The sequence below is a fragment of the Eschscholzia californica genome, unplaced genomic scaffold (assembly GCF_041429995.1).
Source record: "Eschscholzia californica isolate CP2 unplaced genomic scaffold, dmEscCali1.0.p SCAF_4, whole genome shotgun sequence".
Classification (NCBI taxonomy): domain Eukaryota; kingdom Viridiplantae; phylum Streptophyta; class Magnoliopsida; order Ranunculales; family Papaveraceae; genus Eschscholzia; species Eschscholzia californica.
Genome location: NW_028238461.1, coordinates 51,506,908 through 51,521,842, shown reverse-complemented (window position 1 = coordinate 51,521,842; position 14,935 = coordinate 51,506,908). Strand labels below are relative to the sequence as shown.

Genomic DNA, 14,935 nt, shown 5'->3' with positions numbered 1-14,935 from the left:
TGTGAAGAGGTATCAACCTCTGACAATGATGATCTCGGTTGAGGCCGAGAGATAGAGAGATCGAGTGAGAGAGAGAGCTCGTCTCGGTTGAGGCCGAGAGATAGAGTGATCGAGTGAGGGAGAGAGCTTGACTCGGTTGGAAGCCGAGAGTGAGAGAGATAGAGAAATCGTGAAGGAGAGATAGAGATGGAAGAGATCAAGTACAAAGAGTTGGTTAGTTACAGTTAACAATTGTATTCTCTTTGTATTGATAATTAATGAAGTTTACACAAGTAGTATATATAGGGTTTACAATGAATATAGGGTTTCCTATTCTAAATATATTGTTTCTATGACTAAAGATACTAAGAATATATATTATGGAAGTTTCCATTATGTACACAAGATAGCCCACTCGGTTGGCCGAGTGGACTTGGGGCGGTATCCCCTAATACAAAGAGAGAGAGAGAGAGAAGAAACATAAGTCTAGAAAACAAAAATGTTTGTAGAATTATTGAAACACAATTAGTGGTACTTGCTTTTTTTTTTCTATTCATCATAAATTCTCTCTCTCTACCTTTTCTTCAATTTGTTCTGTTTTTTGTTCTTTCCTTCTTGAATGTTGTCTATACATTAAGCTCTAAAATTACCTCCTCTCACAAACCCTTACTCTTCTTTTATGGTCAGATTAAGTAGCTCCAACTCCTAGAAAATCAATGAAAGGAATGCATATCTTTTCACCCTCATTATCAATCTTCCTATCTTTACTGAGATTGTTCTTCTTGTTAATAAATTCAGCTACTGATACATCAAAATTTGATTCTGAATATCCGGTTTGATCCCCACCAATAACCATCATCATGGGTCCAGATTGATAGAAAGCAGAACCATCAAATTTCTTGAAAGACACCATTTTTCCTTCAGATAAACCTATAACAAAAATTAAGTTTAAGAAAATAAGACAAAACCCATATTGAATTAGATCATAAGAAACAAGATAACAAATGAATTAGAAACATACCCATTTGGAATTGATGATCATAGAGATGTGGGTAATGTTGTTGAGTACTAAATCTAGTGATTAAACCAGGATGAACTCTGCTTGAAGAAGAATTAAGAGAAAGATCAGTACAAGTTGAAGCAGCAGATTCATCAATAGTGCTTGATTCACTACATGCATTGTTTTCATGGGTGATTTCCATATTCTTAGGGATCTGAGAAGGACTAGAAGAAGAAGAAGAAGATGAAGTGGGTTTTCTTCTTCTATAAACACTTGATTGTTCTCTGTGTTTTCTAGCCATTATAACATGCCAATGATTCTTAACAGCATTATCAGTTCTTCCAGGGAATAAAGTAGATATCATGGCCCATTTATTCCCATATAATCTATGAGCTGCCAACAATCTATCTTCTTCTTCTTCACTAAAAGCTCTCCTGTTAATCCTTGGATCTAACTGATTAAACCATCTTAATCTGCAACTTTTTCCTGCACAATAACAGTAAACATCAAAACTAATGAATACTAATCAAACCCAAGACAGTTGTTTTTCATGAAGAACTCAACATTCAAAGTCTATTTTTTTTTATTACCTGATCTTCCTTCAAGCTTTTCAGCAATGAGATTCCAGTTTTGAGGACCATATTGAGAAACAAGTTCTTTGAGTTTATCATCTTCAGCTGGTCTCCAATGTCCTCTTGAACACAATTTATTAGATTGAACAATTTCATGATCCTTATTTGATGTAAAGATTTCACCTTTTTCATCTTTACCATCTTTCTTCATCACATTCATTCCTCTGTTTTCTTTTGAGATCTGATAGCTCAAATCCTGATTTTTTTGCTCTAATGGTTGAAAACCCATCTCAGATTTGATGCATAATCTTTTATTATGATAATGTTCCATACCCCCAAAGCTAGGTGGTGGTGGTGGAGGAGGAAGAAAGGTTTCACCTTTAAACCCTCTGAAACAACAACCTTCATTATCAAGTTTTTGAGAAACAGAGGAAGATTGAAGATGTTTTATCAAACTCATTTTCATCATCTAGAAAATGGGTTAAATTAGAAGTTTTAAAATAAATAGAAGAACCCAAACTTGAATCAGTGAACAGAGGTATATAAGGTAGATGAAGGACTCTAATGGTTTTTGAATTGGAAAAAGAGTGAGAAAAGATTAGAAAAACTCAAATTGGGTTATTTTTTGTTTTCCCCTTTCTTAGTTTCTCTCTCTAAATAAATCTGTTTGAAGGATGTTTGTTAATCAGAAAGAAATCAGAAAGCTTTTATATTTGAAATAAGTTACTACTTTTTTTTCAATGTGGTGTTCTTCTTTTATAAGCTAGAAAATGGAGAAAGGATGGGGGGGGGGGGGGGTTTGGTTTTCTATTTGGGTTTTCTGTTATTTGGGATTAACTTTAGGGACGTCAAAAGCATTTTTAGAAAAACAGAGTAGTGTGTAAGAGTTTACTAAGAGAGAGAGAGAGAGAGAGAGATCAAAACCCAAAAAGAAGGACAAACTTCTCTCTTTCTCTCTCTATAGTCAGGGTTCCTTACTTTGAGAGTGATCTCTCTCTCTTTCTCTCTCTAGTTTGTTGGGATGCATGCAACTCAAGAACCACTCGTGTGGCTTCTCTTTTCTCTCTCTCTCTCTTCATGTTTCTCTTGTCCTTGACAAAAGAAAACCAGGACTTGTTTGTCTCTTTTTGATATTTTATTTTATTTTATTTTCAAATGGAAGGAAGAAATAACAAGGAAAGGGGATAATAAACCCTATAAATTTTTATACTTAGGGGTAGTGGATAGGGATTTAGAAGGACATTCGTGGACAAAATGTCTCGTAGACATTTCGAGATATTTTAAGACATTTGTCTGTAGACAAAATGTCTTTATAGACATTTCAAGACATTAGATTCATAGACAAAATGTCTTTATAGACATTTCAAGACATTTGGTTTATAGACAAAATGTTTTGGAGACATTTCAACGTATTGAATCCATAGACAAAATGTGTAGTGGATATTATTATTGTTACTTTTTTTATTATTATTAGTATTATTAATATTATTATTATTATCTCATCATGGATGACAATTGGTAGGCATTTATTATTTTAGTATTATCATTATTCTCTAACCACACAAAATAATATATTTGTACTCATATTTTAAAAATATATTTTTCGAGTTTTGTGGACATCTGTGGATATCTGAGGAATTTATGGACAATTGGTGGACATTTATTTATTTAATTTTATTATTATCGTCTAATCATATGAAATAAAAATAATTTTACCATTATTTCGAAAATATATTTTTCGACTTTGGTAGCCATCTGTAGATATCTGTGAACATTGATGGACAATTGGTAAATATGTATTATTTTATATAGTATACTAATATATTAATATAATAATATAATAATATAATATAGTAATATGATAATAATATCATTATTACTATAATATAATATAATATAATATAATATAATATAATATGATATAATAATATAATAATACAATAATATAGTAACATATAATAAGATAATAATAATATAACATAGTAATATAATAATAAGATAATATTATAAAATATAATAATAATAATAATACAATAATATAATAATAATAATACAATAATATAGTAATATAAGAAAATAATGTAATAATAATAGGATAATAATAATATAATATAATATAGTAATATGATAATAATATCATTATTGCTATAATATAATATAATAATAATACAATAATATAGTAACATATAATAAGATAATAATAATATAGTATAATAATATAATAATAAGATAATATTATAATAATACAATAATAAGATAATATTATAATAATATAATAATAGTATAATATAGTAATGGCAATAATATCATTATAACTATAATAAAGTATTATAATAATTAATATTTTTATATATTATTTATTATAAATTATTTAATCTAATTTGATAATAATAATTATTTTTATCTTTCTTAATGAAATGTCCACAAGTGTCTTCCATATTTTGAGAGACATTTTCTCTCCAAAAGCTCTCCAAATTTACACTAAAATGTCCTCACATGTCTCCAAAACCAATTTGTCTTGAAATGTCCTTAATTTCGTGTCTCTAACGAATACCACAGACATTTCAGGACATTTGAAATGTCTCAAACGAATAACACGGACATTTACAGACATTTTGAGACATTTAAAATGTCCCCAACCAATAACACAGACATTTTGATGTCCCCAACCACTACCCCCCCCCCCCCCCTAGATTCCTAAATTGTTTTCATTTCAACAAAAAAAACTCCTAAACTGTTTTTTTAAGAATTGATGTAACCTAGCTTCATAATTTGCAGGCTAATGTATTATTTGACAAGCACTGTGTTTCGAACTCATGACTCATAAGGTGGAAGACTAACAAAGAACAGTTGGTCGTTCAGAACTTATATTATACCAATTATTTGAGCAATTTTAAAATGTATGGTTGATGAAGATACCCATAAATCGATTGAACTAGTCTAGATTACCAAGTATTGACCAATCTTTACATTTCTCATATAATATGGACAATTTTAGATGACTCAAAATGACTGAATCATCACTATTTTGTTCAGATAGCGACAAATTATTTAAGTATAGGTGGTAAATCTAAAGCTAAACAAAAAATTATTCCCTGAATTTAAGGGACTCTAATTATGACGGTTATATCATTCTCACTTGCTTATATTACTCCATATATATTTTAGGTAAAAGACTAATATTGTTTTCTTTTTTTTTTTTTTTTTTTTTTTTTGGAAGAAAAACTTCATTACAACTAAAAGTTCAGTACAAAGCAATGAAGTAAACAGAAGGACTAGAAGCCCAAGTCAGACAAGACGAGGGACTAAAGCAAACTAGACTCAAAGATAGAGGGCAGCTTGTGCCACGTTATGCGCTAACGTGTTAGCAGCCCGTGGAATGAAAAAGAAGTGCACAGATTGAAGACCCAATATGATGTTTCGTGCTTCCAGAACCCTAGATCTAATGCGCCAAGGTATGGAATCTGGACCGTCCGTTACAGCCGTGATGATGAGTTGGGCGTCCCCCTCTATATAAGCCTTGGAAAACCCTAAATCTGCCGCTCTTCTACAAGCTAAGAGAAGTGCTTCCGCTTCACTTTCCATGGCAGATCTAGGGTTTATTCTTACACCTTCTTCATGTATCTTTTCTCCACTAGCATTTCTTATAACCACTCCCACAGAAGCACCATGATCGTTATAAGCACCGTCGAAGTTGATTTTGACCGTGTCTGTTGGAATTGGAACCCAACTCAAATCTGAATTGATGGTTACGATTTCTGGAGCACCAAAAGAAGCATGCGTCATCCGCCAAGCTTTGAGGATGATTCGTTGAGGATGTATATCCATGTTGTTAAAATGTTTGTTGTTTCTCTCCAACCAGAAACTCCAAATCAGGTATAGATAAAAAGAAGCCTTCAATTGATTTTCTTTAGATAAGATAATAAGGTTCTTGATAGTAATAACTGGTTCATCTTCTTTCACACAAGGTTCGAACTCCTGGGCTGCTGTCCAAATTTCTGTAAAAATAGGACACTCCCCAAACAGATGGCGAGTTGATTCTTCTTCTTGGTTGCATAACAAACAGATGGTGGAGATGTGGATGTTACCCTTTCTTATATTGGTAAGGACAGGTAGTCCCTTGTTTATTAGCTTCCATATGAATTGTAGGACCTTAGGTTGAATATGTTTAAGTTTCCATAGATTCGACCAAGGAAAATTATCTCCTGCTCTAGGGTTTTGATGTGTCTGTGAAATTTCTTTAAAGAATGACTTGGTTGTGAAATTTCCATGAATAGTTGGAGTCCAAACCAATCTGTCCAGTGAGTTGAATTCAGAAAGTGGAATTTGTAGAATAGCTGTAACCGAACTCGGATCAAAGTATTCATTCAATAATTCACTATTCCATGTGAAATCCATATGATTTATCAAGTCTGAAACCCAACAAATATTTTCAGGTAGTTGTGTTCTACATTGAGGTCTGAAGTCTGACAAATCTGGAATCCATGGGTCTTCAATTATATTCACCCTAGAGCCATCTCCGATGATCCAACAACACTTTCTCCGGAGCACTTCTTTGACTTCCATCAACGAATTCCAAAGAGGAGTAGCAGTACTAATTTTATTTTCATTCCAAAAGTTATTTGACTTGTAATATTTAGATATCAGTATTTTAGCCCATGTAGCATTAGGGTTAGTCAGGAGTCTCCAGGCTAGTTTAGCCACTTTCAAGTAATATCTATATTATAATTGACCATTGTTTTCATGATTAAAGATTCAAAATTGAGTTTAAACTTTAAGTAGTACTTGATTACTTAGAGAGAATAAAATCGAACCCATATAGTATAAACTATATACATGTTGTACTTATTGAAGTTTACGTGAACTAACATTTTTTAGTACATGAATCATTTCGTATCTTTGAACCACAATAATTAAAAGATTTTGCTACAAAAATAATATACTTTTACCTACCGATAAACGAATATGCCCACTTGACAATGACTTTGAAAACTAATCCAAAAATATATTTCATAACTTATGAGATTACTTAAATCTAAAAGTAAAACACAACATGCACAAATCAATTAGTTCTAATCATTTTGTCTCGAGATAGATCTGCATTGGCGATTAAATATTTCACCAATAATTATTCTCAGAGAACATAATTTCAAAAGATGGGTGATTACTTAATGGTTGGAATCGTCTAATTATACAAGGTCATAGTAATGATTTTGGTGCTCTTTAATTTAAGTTTGAAGTCCATATCACTATTTGTAATGTGATATCTTAACAAAATTTACATGAATAATCTAAAAATTTAATTATCTTTATAACTAAAAAGAAATTAATCTTATTATCAAGTCGGTGTTTTATCTATCGAGTATTAAATTATTTTTAATTTACAACCAAATAAATGTAAACAAAATTTTATGAGTGTTGTGATATAATGACTTACGAAACAAAACTTACTCCATGGTGAAAACATGGAGTAAAAATACTTCATGGTGAAAGATTAGAAGTAAAAAAGCAAGAGAGGCAAAGAGGGCTCATCACAAGTTGAACACTTAAGAGTTTCTATAAATAGCTAACCCTAATTTTTTTCAGCTGGAATCCAATGACGTTCTTGTTTCCACTTTTCCACCTCTGCAATAATGTTCTTCTTTTGCCCACTTGAAATACTCATTCTTTTTTCTGCTCTTCTATTTTTGTGTAATGCTTGAGGAGGACTTTGATATTTTTTACTTGATATTTACTCCACCAAGTCCGAAAATAAACATTTTCTTTTGTCTAATTTCTTTTACTTAATATGAGTGTCTCAATCTCCACTATAAATAATGATATCCAACCTCAAGTTGTTAAAAAACCAGTGTGTAACTAAGAAATAGTATACATTTTTTGATGTAGTGAAAAACAAAAATATGGTCTTCTTAGAAAATACACACATGCATTGCTACTTTTTTTCTCATATCAAATTCGAAAAGTTATTACATTCGATACATCATGAACAAATATATAAATTGGATAAACTTAACAACTACCGATCATTAAAGATATTTTTTCAACAACAAAAAGAGAGATCACTAAAGACATTTTAGGTCCCAAAGACCATATAAGGACCGTTAAGATGATCCTAGGAGCATGACAGTCAATTCCTACACATACTTTTAGTATACCCTTAACACAACCAATAAATGAGCTCTACAAGATGATGTACTTATGGGATGTTATCGGCTTAAAGAATATAGGTAATTCATACATATTTTATACACATTTGTACTTCTACGTTAACAAAAAAAAATACACAATATTTGGTCCCTTATCATGTGTATTTTTTTAATTACACTAGGTTTCCTCCCCGTCCTACGGACGGAGAATATCTCTCTTGGCTAACGCCGTTAGATCGAATATTTCTTAATTTCTTCAACCTTACAAAAAGAATCTAAATTAAATTAATAGTGAAAAGTTTTTTTGGAATAGTAGTTTCTTTGTGAACAATTTTTTAGTATAATCTTTCGAATAAATTTGGATGCTACTATATGCAACTTCAGTTTTGCTAAAGACAACTATTAGACAAAAATAACTAAATAAAACTAACAAAAATATTGTCCTAAATTGCTAAACAACACCAACACCAAAATTCAAGTATAACCGAATTTCTCCTCCATTCTATACACAACTCTACAAAAATTATTAAACAAAATAACTAAATAAAATTAATTGAATTTCGTCTTAAATTGGTAAACCCAACACTAAAAGAAAAAAAAATCAACTATAATCGAATTTTTTCTCAAAATTCAAATTTCTATTACCATAATTAATTATTCATAAATAAAATATATTCGAACATTAAACTAAGAAGTTAACCAAATATTAACAAATAACAAAAAAAAACAAATATATATTTTCAAAAAAAAATCCAACGGATATTGTTCAACAAAAAAAAAATCCAACGGTTATATTTTCAACAAAAAAAATCCCACGGGATATTCATAAAATCATACTACATAAAATCACTATGTATATTTTTAAGCTTAGTTTAAACCTTAATAATGTATATTTCATAAAATCATGCTACATAAAAATAATGTATATTTTTTGAAACCTATAACACTACTTCTTTTTTTAGATAATACTAATACAACTAATTTTATTTTTGTTTAATTATTTTAATAGAGGAAAAAATTGTGGCTATTAAATAATTTTGGGAAGTTAACATTGTTGTATTTAGCAATCTAAGATTCAAAAATTATTTGCTAGATAAAACCAATAAACCGATCTCTGGTGTTGTTTAGCAATTTAATAAAAAAAATATATGGTTGAGTCTAGCAAATAGCTTTATGAAGCAATTATGCAGCTTCATTTAGCATTTGTCATAAATTTTGACATAAATACAGGGAGTTTCAAAATCGATTTTCAAAACTAATTTACCTCTCTTGAAGAGTAACCGTGAGGATTAGTGGAGAGATTTGAGGGCACGACCTCCCCTTTTTTCTCTATATTCTAAAGGTGGGGTACTTTTACTTAATTACCCCAAAAATATTTATGTAATTACAAAAATGTGTTTAAACCGTTTTTATTCATGAATTATCGTCCGTTGGATAAGGCTCAAACCAAATCTCTGGACGGCCGTACTTATCCTCTGAATAATTGACCGACCTGTTTTAATATAATAGATGGGTACACTGGACAATTACAATTACACATTATGGGATAAATTAGATTGGGTACGTCAAAAAAAGATGAAATATGCTCATAATTGTCACGAATTATCATAAAAACACCCATATACCTTAAAAGCTATCCCTTAATAATAACACAGAATCAATAATGGACGGATTTATAACCATACAAACTCACTTTAGTTTTCGTTTAGTTAGTACCTAATAAAAAATGAAAATTGATTATTCTTATTGTCTCTCTAAAAAAGAAGACATGAAAGGAGAGATAATAATCCCAACAAACTCTTTTGATGTCCCCTTTTCTCCCATCTTGTTTTTGCTTTTTTCCTCCCTCTCATTTTGTGTTTACCTTTTTTTCTGATGAAAATAAAACCGTTTCGGTTTCAAGAATGACGAAATATATCCGTTACACGTACATGTAACATAATCACCAAACACGTGTAACGGCCAAAGACACGTCAAAAATGGGGGGAACCGATGAAACATCGTAACGGTTTTTTTTTTCTCAATTAAAGCCAAAGGGTGTATGTAACTGGTGGGGGGTGTAATGAGGAAAAAGACAGACATGATATCCTTCAGGATACGGTTGGTACAAGATGGGTCCCTCTCACTCTTACATATTAACAGTATATGTCCCTTTTTTGATAATTTTAAATGTGAGGTCCACCCCTCTTTTTTTTTTGAGTAAGGTCCACCCTCTTTGGTGCAGTTGTTAGACATCTTAAGTCCATGAGATCGTGAGATCGAGTCTCGGTGAAAGTAGTTTGCCACCAAAATTTATCTCATGTAATTTAGACAATAAATAAAGTAAATAATGTAATAAATTTGTCGAGTTTTAGGCCTCTTTCATGTTGTTGGACTTTAGGCCTCTTTCATTAATGGTAAATTAGGCGATTATCGTGTTCATCACATCTTCACGATCGTAGTTGATTTCTCAAAAAAATTAAAATAAAAATGTGACAAAATATTTTGGTAATTTCAAATATTACAGTATCTCATATGTTTTTAAAAAAAAATTCATTATCCTAATTTGTTATACTGTCCAGTAACTTCTCCTTTATTTTTACAGTTGATTATCCCTTTCTAATAAGAGGATATGTGACATAATTGTAATTTGTAAAGGTCGGGATTTTAAAGGAAAAAAAAATCGGAGTGCAAATACTTTGTCAAAATGTGGTCAATTTTGTTTGACTAATTCTTTTCCAATTGTTAGAGGGAAGCAACTTGAAGTGGAACATTTTCACTTCGTCTTTTTGTTCTCATAACTCCACGACCATTTTTTTTATCTAACTCTGGTAATAGTCGCCGAGAAACGACCCAGTTCCGGCAATCTTCCATTTTTTGAGAACATTTATTCTCTTCCGTCCACTATCACAATTATTTTTCTCTCTCTCTTCTCCTCCCTCTCTATTTCTTCGATTCTTCTCTCTCTAGCCATTTTCCGACGATGAAAACATCGTTGAAAAATGACATTGGTTTGGGGATCTCCTAAACCAGTCAGTGGTTTGGGATTCTCCCAAAACAGATTGGTTTTGATACCCTTCGCTGAATTAGGTAAAGGTAGAGAAGAGAGGAATGAGGAATAAAGAGAAGGATACACCGAGGTGGTGGTGGACATAGAGACAGAAAAAACTTGGGGAAAATAGTGGTGGTGGTGGCCGGATTTTAAGTAAATCACTTTGTCTCCTACTTCTCTAGTAGATATAGCACATGTGTGTTAGGAAAGATTTTAGTAGTCAAAGAACTAGTAATACAATTATGAACCAGATTGCACAATTAACTAAAACCCAAATTGTCTAGAAAGGGATTTTAGGAAGCTCCATTAAACTCTCTATAGAATATAAGAGAAATCCAGACATATCCCATTTGATAACCAAATTCTTTTTTTCTAGGAAAAACTATATAATGTATAACTATGACATGTAAGTGCTTGATTAAGAGAATGTCTTCATAATATTCTGTCACATGTTATGCAAATCTCCCATATATTCTTTAAGCTCAAAACTCATTGTATCTTAGCTTAAATGTTAGTAGTATTTTATTCTATTTTAAATTAACATCATGTCGAAACTTTAGGATATAATCCACGTCATCCTTCATTAAAATTATTATTAAATACGTGTTATTATCATACGGGTGGGTCGGTACCTATTAATTATGAAGGGCAATGGACTTGTCCACGTCATAGTGTCGGTCATAGAACACATTCTTCAATCTCCCCTAGTATAATCAAATAATGGATCAAGGAGTTAACAAGGAGACAAATCCAAAACCCTAACCTTATTAGAGGAGGTGTACTCTCCATCTCTCTCTCTCTAATCTAATCTCCAACCATTTGTATGGATGGTCTGTCTGGGTGGGGTTAGTTGGGATTGTCCCTCTTTTAAGGCTAAAAGGCAAAGAATGCAGTCTTTGTTGAATAAGAGGAGGAAGAGGGACAAAACTTTGTGGACATCACCACCATGGAATTGAACAAGTAGGTTAGAACTCACTCTCACTTTGTTTTAGTTTTTTGTTTGACCCTAAACACAAAACTTTCAACAAACTTTTCACTTTAATTTCTTCCACTCTCTCTCTTTGCTCAAACCACCCCAAATTCCATATACTCCTTGACTGAGGGAGTTTAAATTGAACTTGACATGACAATAATTGAGTGGTGGTGGCAAACACTACTCAAATCTTTATAAGAAACTTTTCTTTGTCATACGAATCTTTAAGGTGATCTAGCTAGGATAGTCAAATTTAATCAACTCTAACTTTTCTTTTCTTTTTTTAAATAATGCACGTGTTGTTCTAAATCCTCGAGAAAGTATCTTTGGTCGACAAGTTTTTTTTTTTTTTAAGGCAAACATAACATCTATTGATTTGCAAAGTTAGTTACAATGATGTCATGATGAGATAAGGAGCAGTTAGGAATACAAGTAGACAACTCTACACAAGTTTAAGATCTTCAATGTGTCCCTAGAATAATACACCTTTCCACCTACTCATTAATTCACTCTCATCCATCAACTATTCTACTCACATCCAAATAGTAATAATAATTAACCCATATCTAATATGGGTTTTATTAGCATTGTCTCGCATCTTGAAAATAATTCAAAACTAAGTAACTTTAGTCCTACGTAGACGTAGAGGACAAGGGCTAAGTGACTTCGGTGTTGACCCTGAAGGAAGAATTGTTTCACATTGGCTGACACTAAAATTTTGTAGAAGCTACCTCTATTTGAAGGTATCGATTGAGAACTGGTTATGGGTGTTATGTTTTAGTTTTAGATGCTTAGCTTATGTAACCGTTGCTTCATTTTATAAACTGTTGTTAGATAAATAAGGTTTATATAGAATTAAGAACATTATCCTTTTCTTACAAGCTAATTTGTAAATGGTGTTAGGTCCAACTAGCTCTTAACATGGTTTTCGTTGATATAGTGTTGTCAATTAAAAAACAAGTGCTCGGAACTTGACATTAGTTCCAAAATATATTTGATAAATACAACAATTCTTTTTACCCAAGTTAAAACGAATCGCTTCCAACAAGAAAAAAAAGTTAAAAGAAACACTAACTAATCTGCAGAATTTTGAGTTCCATTGTATATCCAATTAGGTACGTGCGTTTTAGGAATTTGATATTTTATGTTTTCGATTTCCTCAAATGTGATAATTTCTAGGGTTTTTTAATTCCTTCTTTGTTCCTTTTAGGAACTTAGATTAGTATTTTAATTCTCTATTTTAATTTTGCAGAGTGGAGTGTTCACTACTATAACAAATAAAGCATAGAAGATAATAATTAACAAGGTGTGGGTAACTCTAATCTAAACCCTTTCTGATCTCTCTCTTAACAACATAATAATATTTCAATTAGAAACTAAAATTATTTTAAAAAAGGAAAACTAAATAGCATCCTATGTGTATTCACCATTTTTGGCCATGTTGGAAAAGACACTAAAATAGTAATAGGACAGAACATGTATAACAACACCAACTAAATTATTCCAATATCGAGATTTAGATGTGTATTATATATCGATAAATATGCACCGAACTCTTGTTTCGTTTAAATATTGGCGTAATTGGTATCAATAACATTATCCCAATTATAAAATTTCTTTCTTGAAGTTTCCCCTAATTTGGATCTCTATCTTGAAGGGTGTGTAAAGTATAACCAAGCCCAATATGGCAATATCTACATAATCAAACGGTATTTTTTTTATGAAATAATCAAATGGTATTTATTAAGACAAATGCTAAATGAAGCTGCATAATTGCTTCATAAAGCTATTTGCTAGACACAACTATATATTTTTTATTAAATTGCTAAACAACACCAGAGATCGATTTATTGATTTTATCTAGCAAATAATTTTTTGAATCTTAGATTGCTAAATACAACTATGTTAACTTCCCAAAATTATTTAATAGACACAATTTTTTCCTTTATTAAATTATTAAACAAAAATAAAATTGGTTGTATTAGTATTATCTAAAAAAAATAGTATTATAGGTTTTAAAAAAATATACATTATTTTTATATAGCATGATTTTATGAAATATACATTATTAAGGTTTAAACTAAGCTTAAAAATATACATAGTGATTTTATGTAGTATGATTTTATGAATATCCCATGGGATTTTTTTTGTTGAAAATATAACCGTTGGATTTTTTTTTTAATATATATTTGTTTTTTTTTATTTGTTAATATTTTGTTAACTTCTTAGTTTAATGTTCGAATATATTTTATTTATGAATAATTAATTATGGTAATTTGAATTTTGAGAAAAAATTCGATTATATTTGATTTTTTTTCTTTTAGTGTTGGGTTTACCAATTTAAGACGAAATTCAATTAATTTTATTTAGTTATTTTGTTTAATAATTTTTGTAGAGTTGTGTATAGAATGGAGGAGAAATTCGGTTATACTTGATTTTTGGTGTTGGTGTTGTTTAGCAATTTAGGACAATATTTTTGTTAGTTTTATGTAGTTATTTTTGTCTAATAGTTGTCTTTAGCAAAACTGAAGTTGCATATAGTAACATCCTTTATTAATATATTTTTTCTACTAGAAAAAGGGAAGATCCGTTTGCATAAAATAACAGAATAATTTGCCCTTATTAATAAGTTTTAAATAAATAAAAATGTTTTTCAAGAAATTAGAGTCTATAGTGTTCCTACTCAATCAACTCGAGGACGAAATATTTGTTTCAAGTGATTTTGGAAAATTCTATAAGCACCCGTAGAGCCTTTGACTTGGGCCAATGTGGGCAAGCAAGTTTCAAAAGCTCTGTGACGTGCCTATAGACTAATTGGTGTTACATTTAAGTTAAGCACACAAGTTTTCTAGGCAGGCCAAAAAGAACAAGAGAAATTATCCAAATTTTCCTTTTTGGAAATTATCTAAAATTACTCACGCCAAATTTATAAAAAAGGACTCGTCAACTTTTTTATCCAAAATTATTTCTGCACGAGTAGAGTTTGCACTGATTTCATTAGATTTGGCGCAGTTTGCACAGGTTTGCATTCGGATATCATGTCCGTAATAATATGTTGCAACGAAAAAAAATTGTAATAATATTCATGTCTTTTTAACGAAAATATGATAAATTATATTTATCCCTTCATTTTGGTTCCTCCCCCAACCCTCCACCGATGTGGCGACATATCACTTGAGTATATTTTCTCACAATCCTCTCTTCAATTGCTCCACACAAGTGATATATTGCCAC

The 14,935-nt window shown here is 30.8% G+C and overlaps 2 protein-coding genes across 2 annotated transcripts; both read right to left on the bottom strand.

Annotated features, from left to right (window-relative positions):
• Positions 1 to 468: 468 nt before the first annotated feature.
• LOC147545857 (uncharacterized) lies at positions 469 to 2,648 on the bottom strand. The gene is made up of 3 exons (XM_086637099.1): positions 1,570 to 2,648; positions 1,001 to 1,465; positions 469 to 909 (listed from the first exon to the last, which is right to left on the bottom strand). Exons 1-3 carry the CDS (start codon positions 2,018 to 2,020, stop codon positions 668 to 670), a joined length of 1,158 nt encoding a protein of 385 aa, XP_086493225.1. The 5' UTR covers positions 2,021 to 2,648; the 3' UTR covers positions 469 to 667.
• Positions 2,649 to 4,872: 2,224 nt separating this feature from the next.
• LOC147545856 (uncharacterized) lies at positions 4,873 to 5,379 on the bottom strand. Its single transcript, XM_086635873.1, has one exon. The coding sequence runs from the start codon at positions 5,377 to 5,379 to the stop codon at positions 4,873 to 4,875; it is 507 nt and encodes a 168-aa protein (XP_086491999.1).
• Positions 5,380 to 14,935: the final 9,556 nt, after the last annotated feature.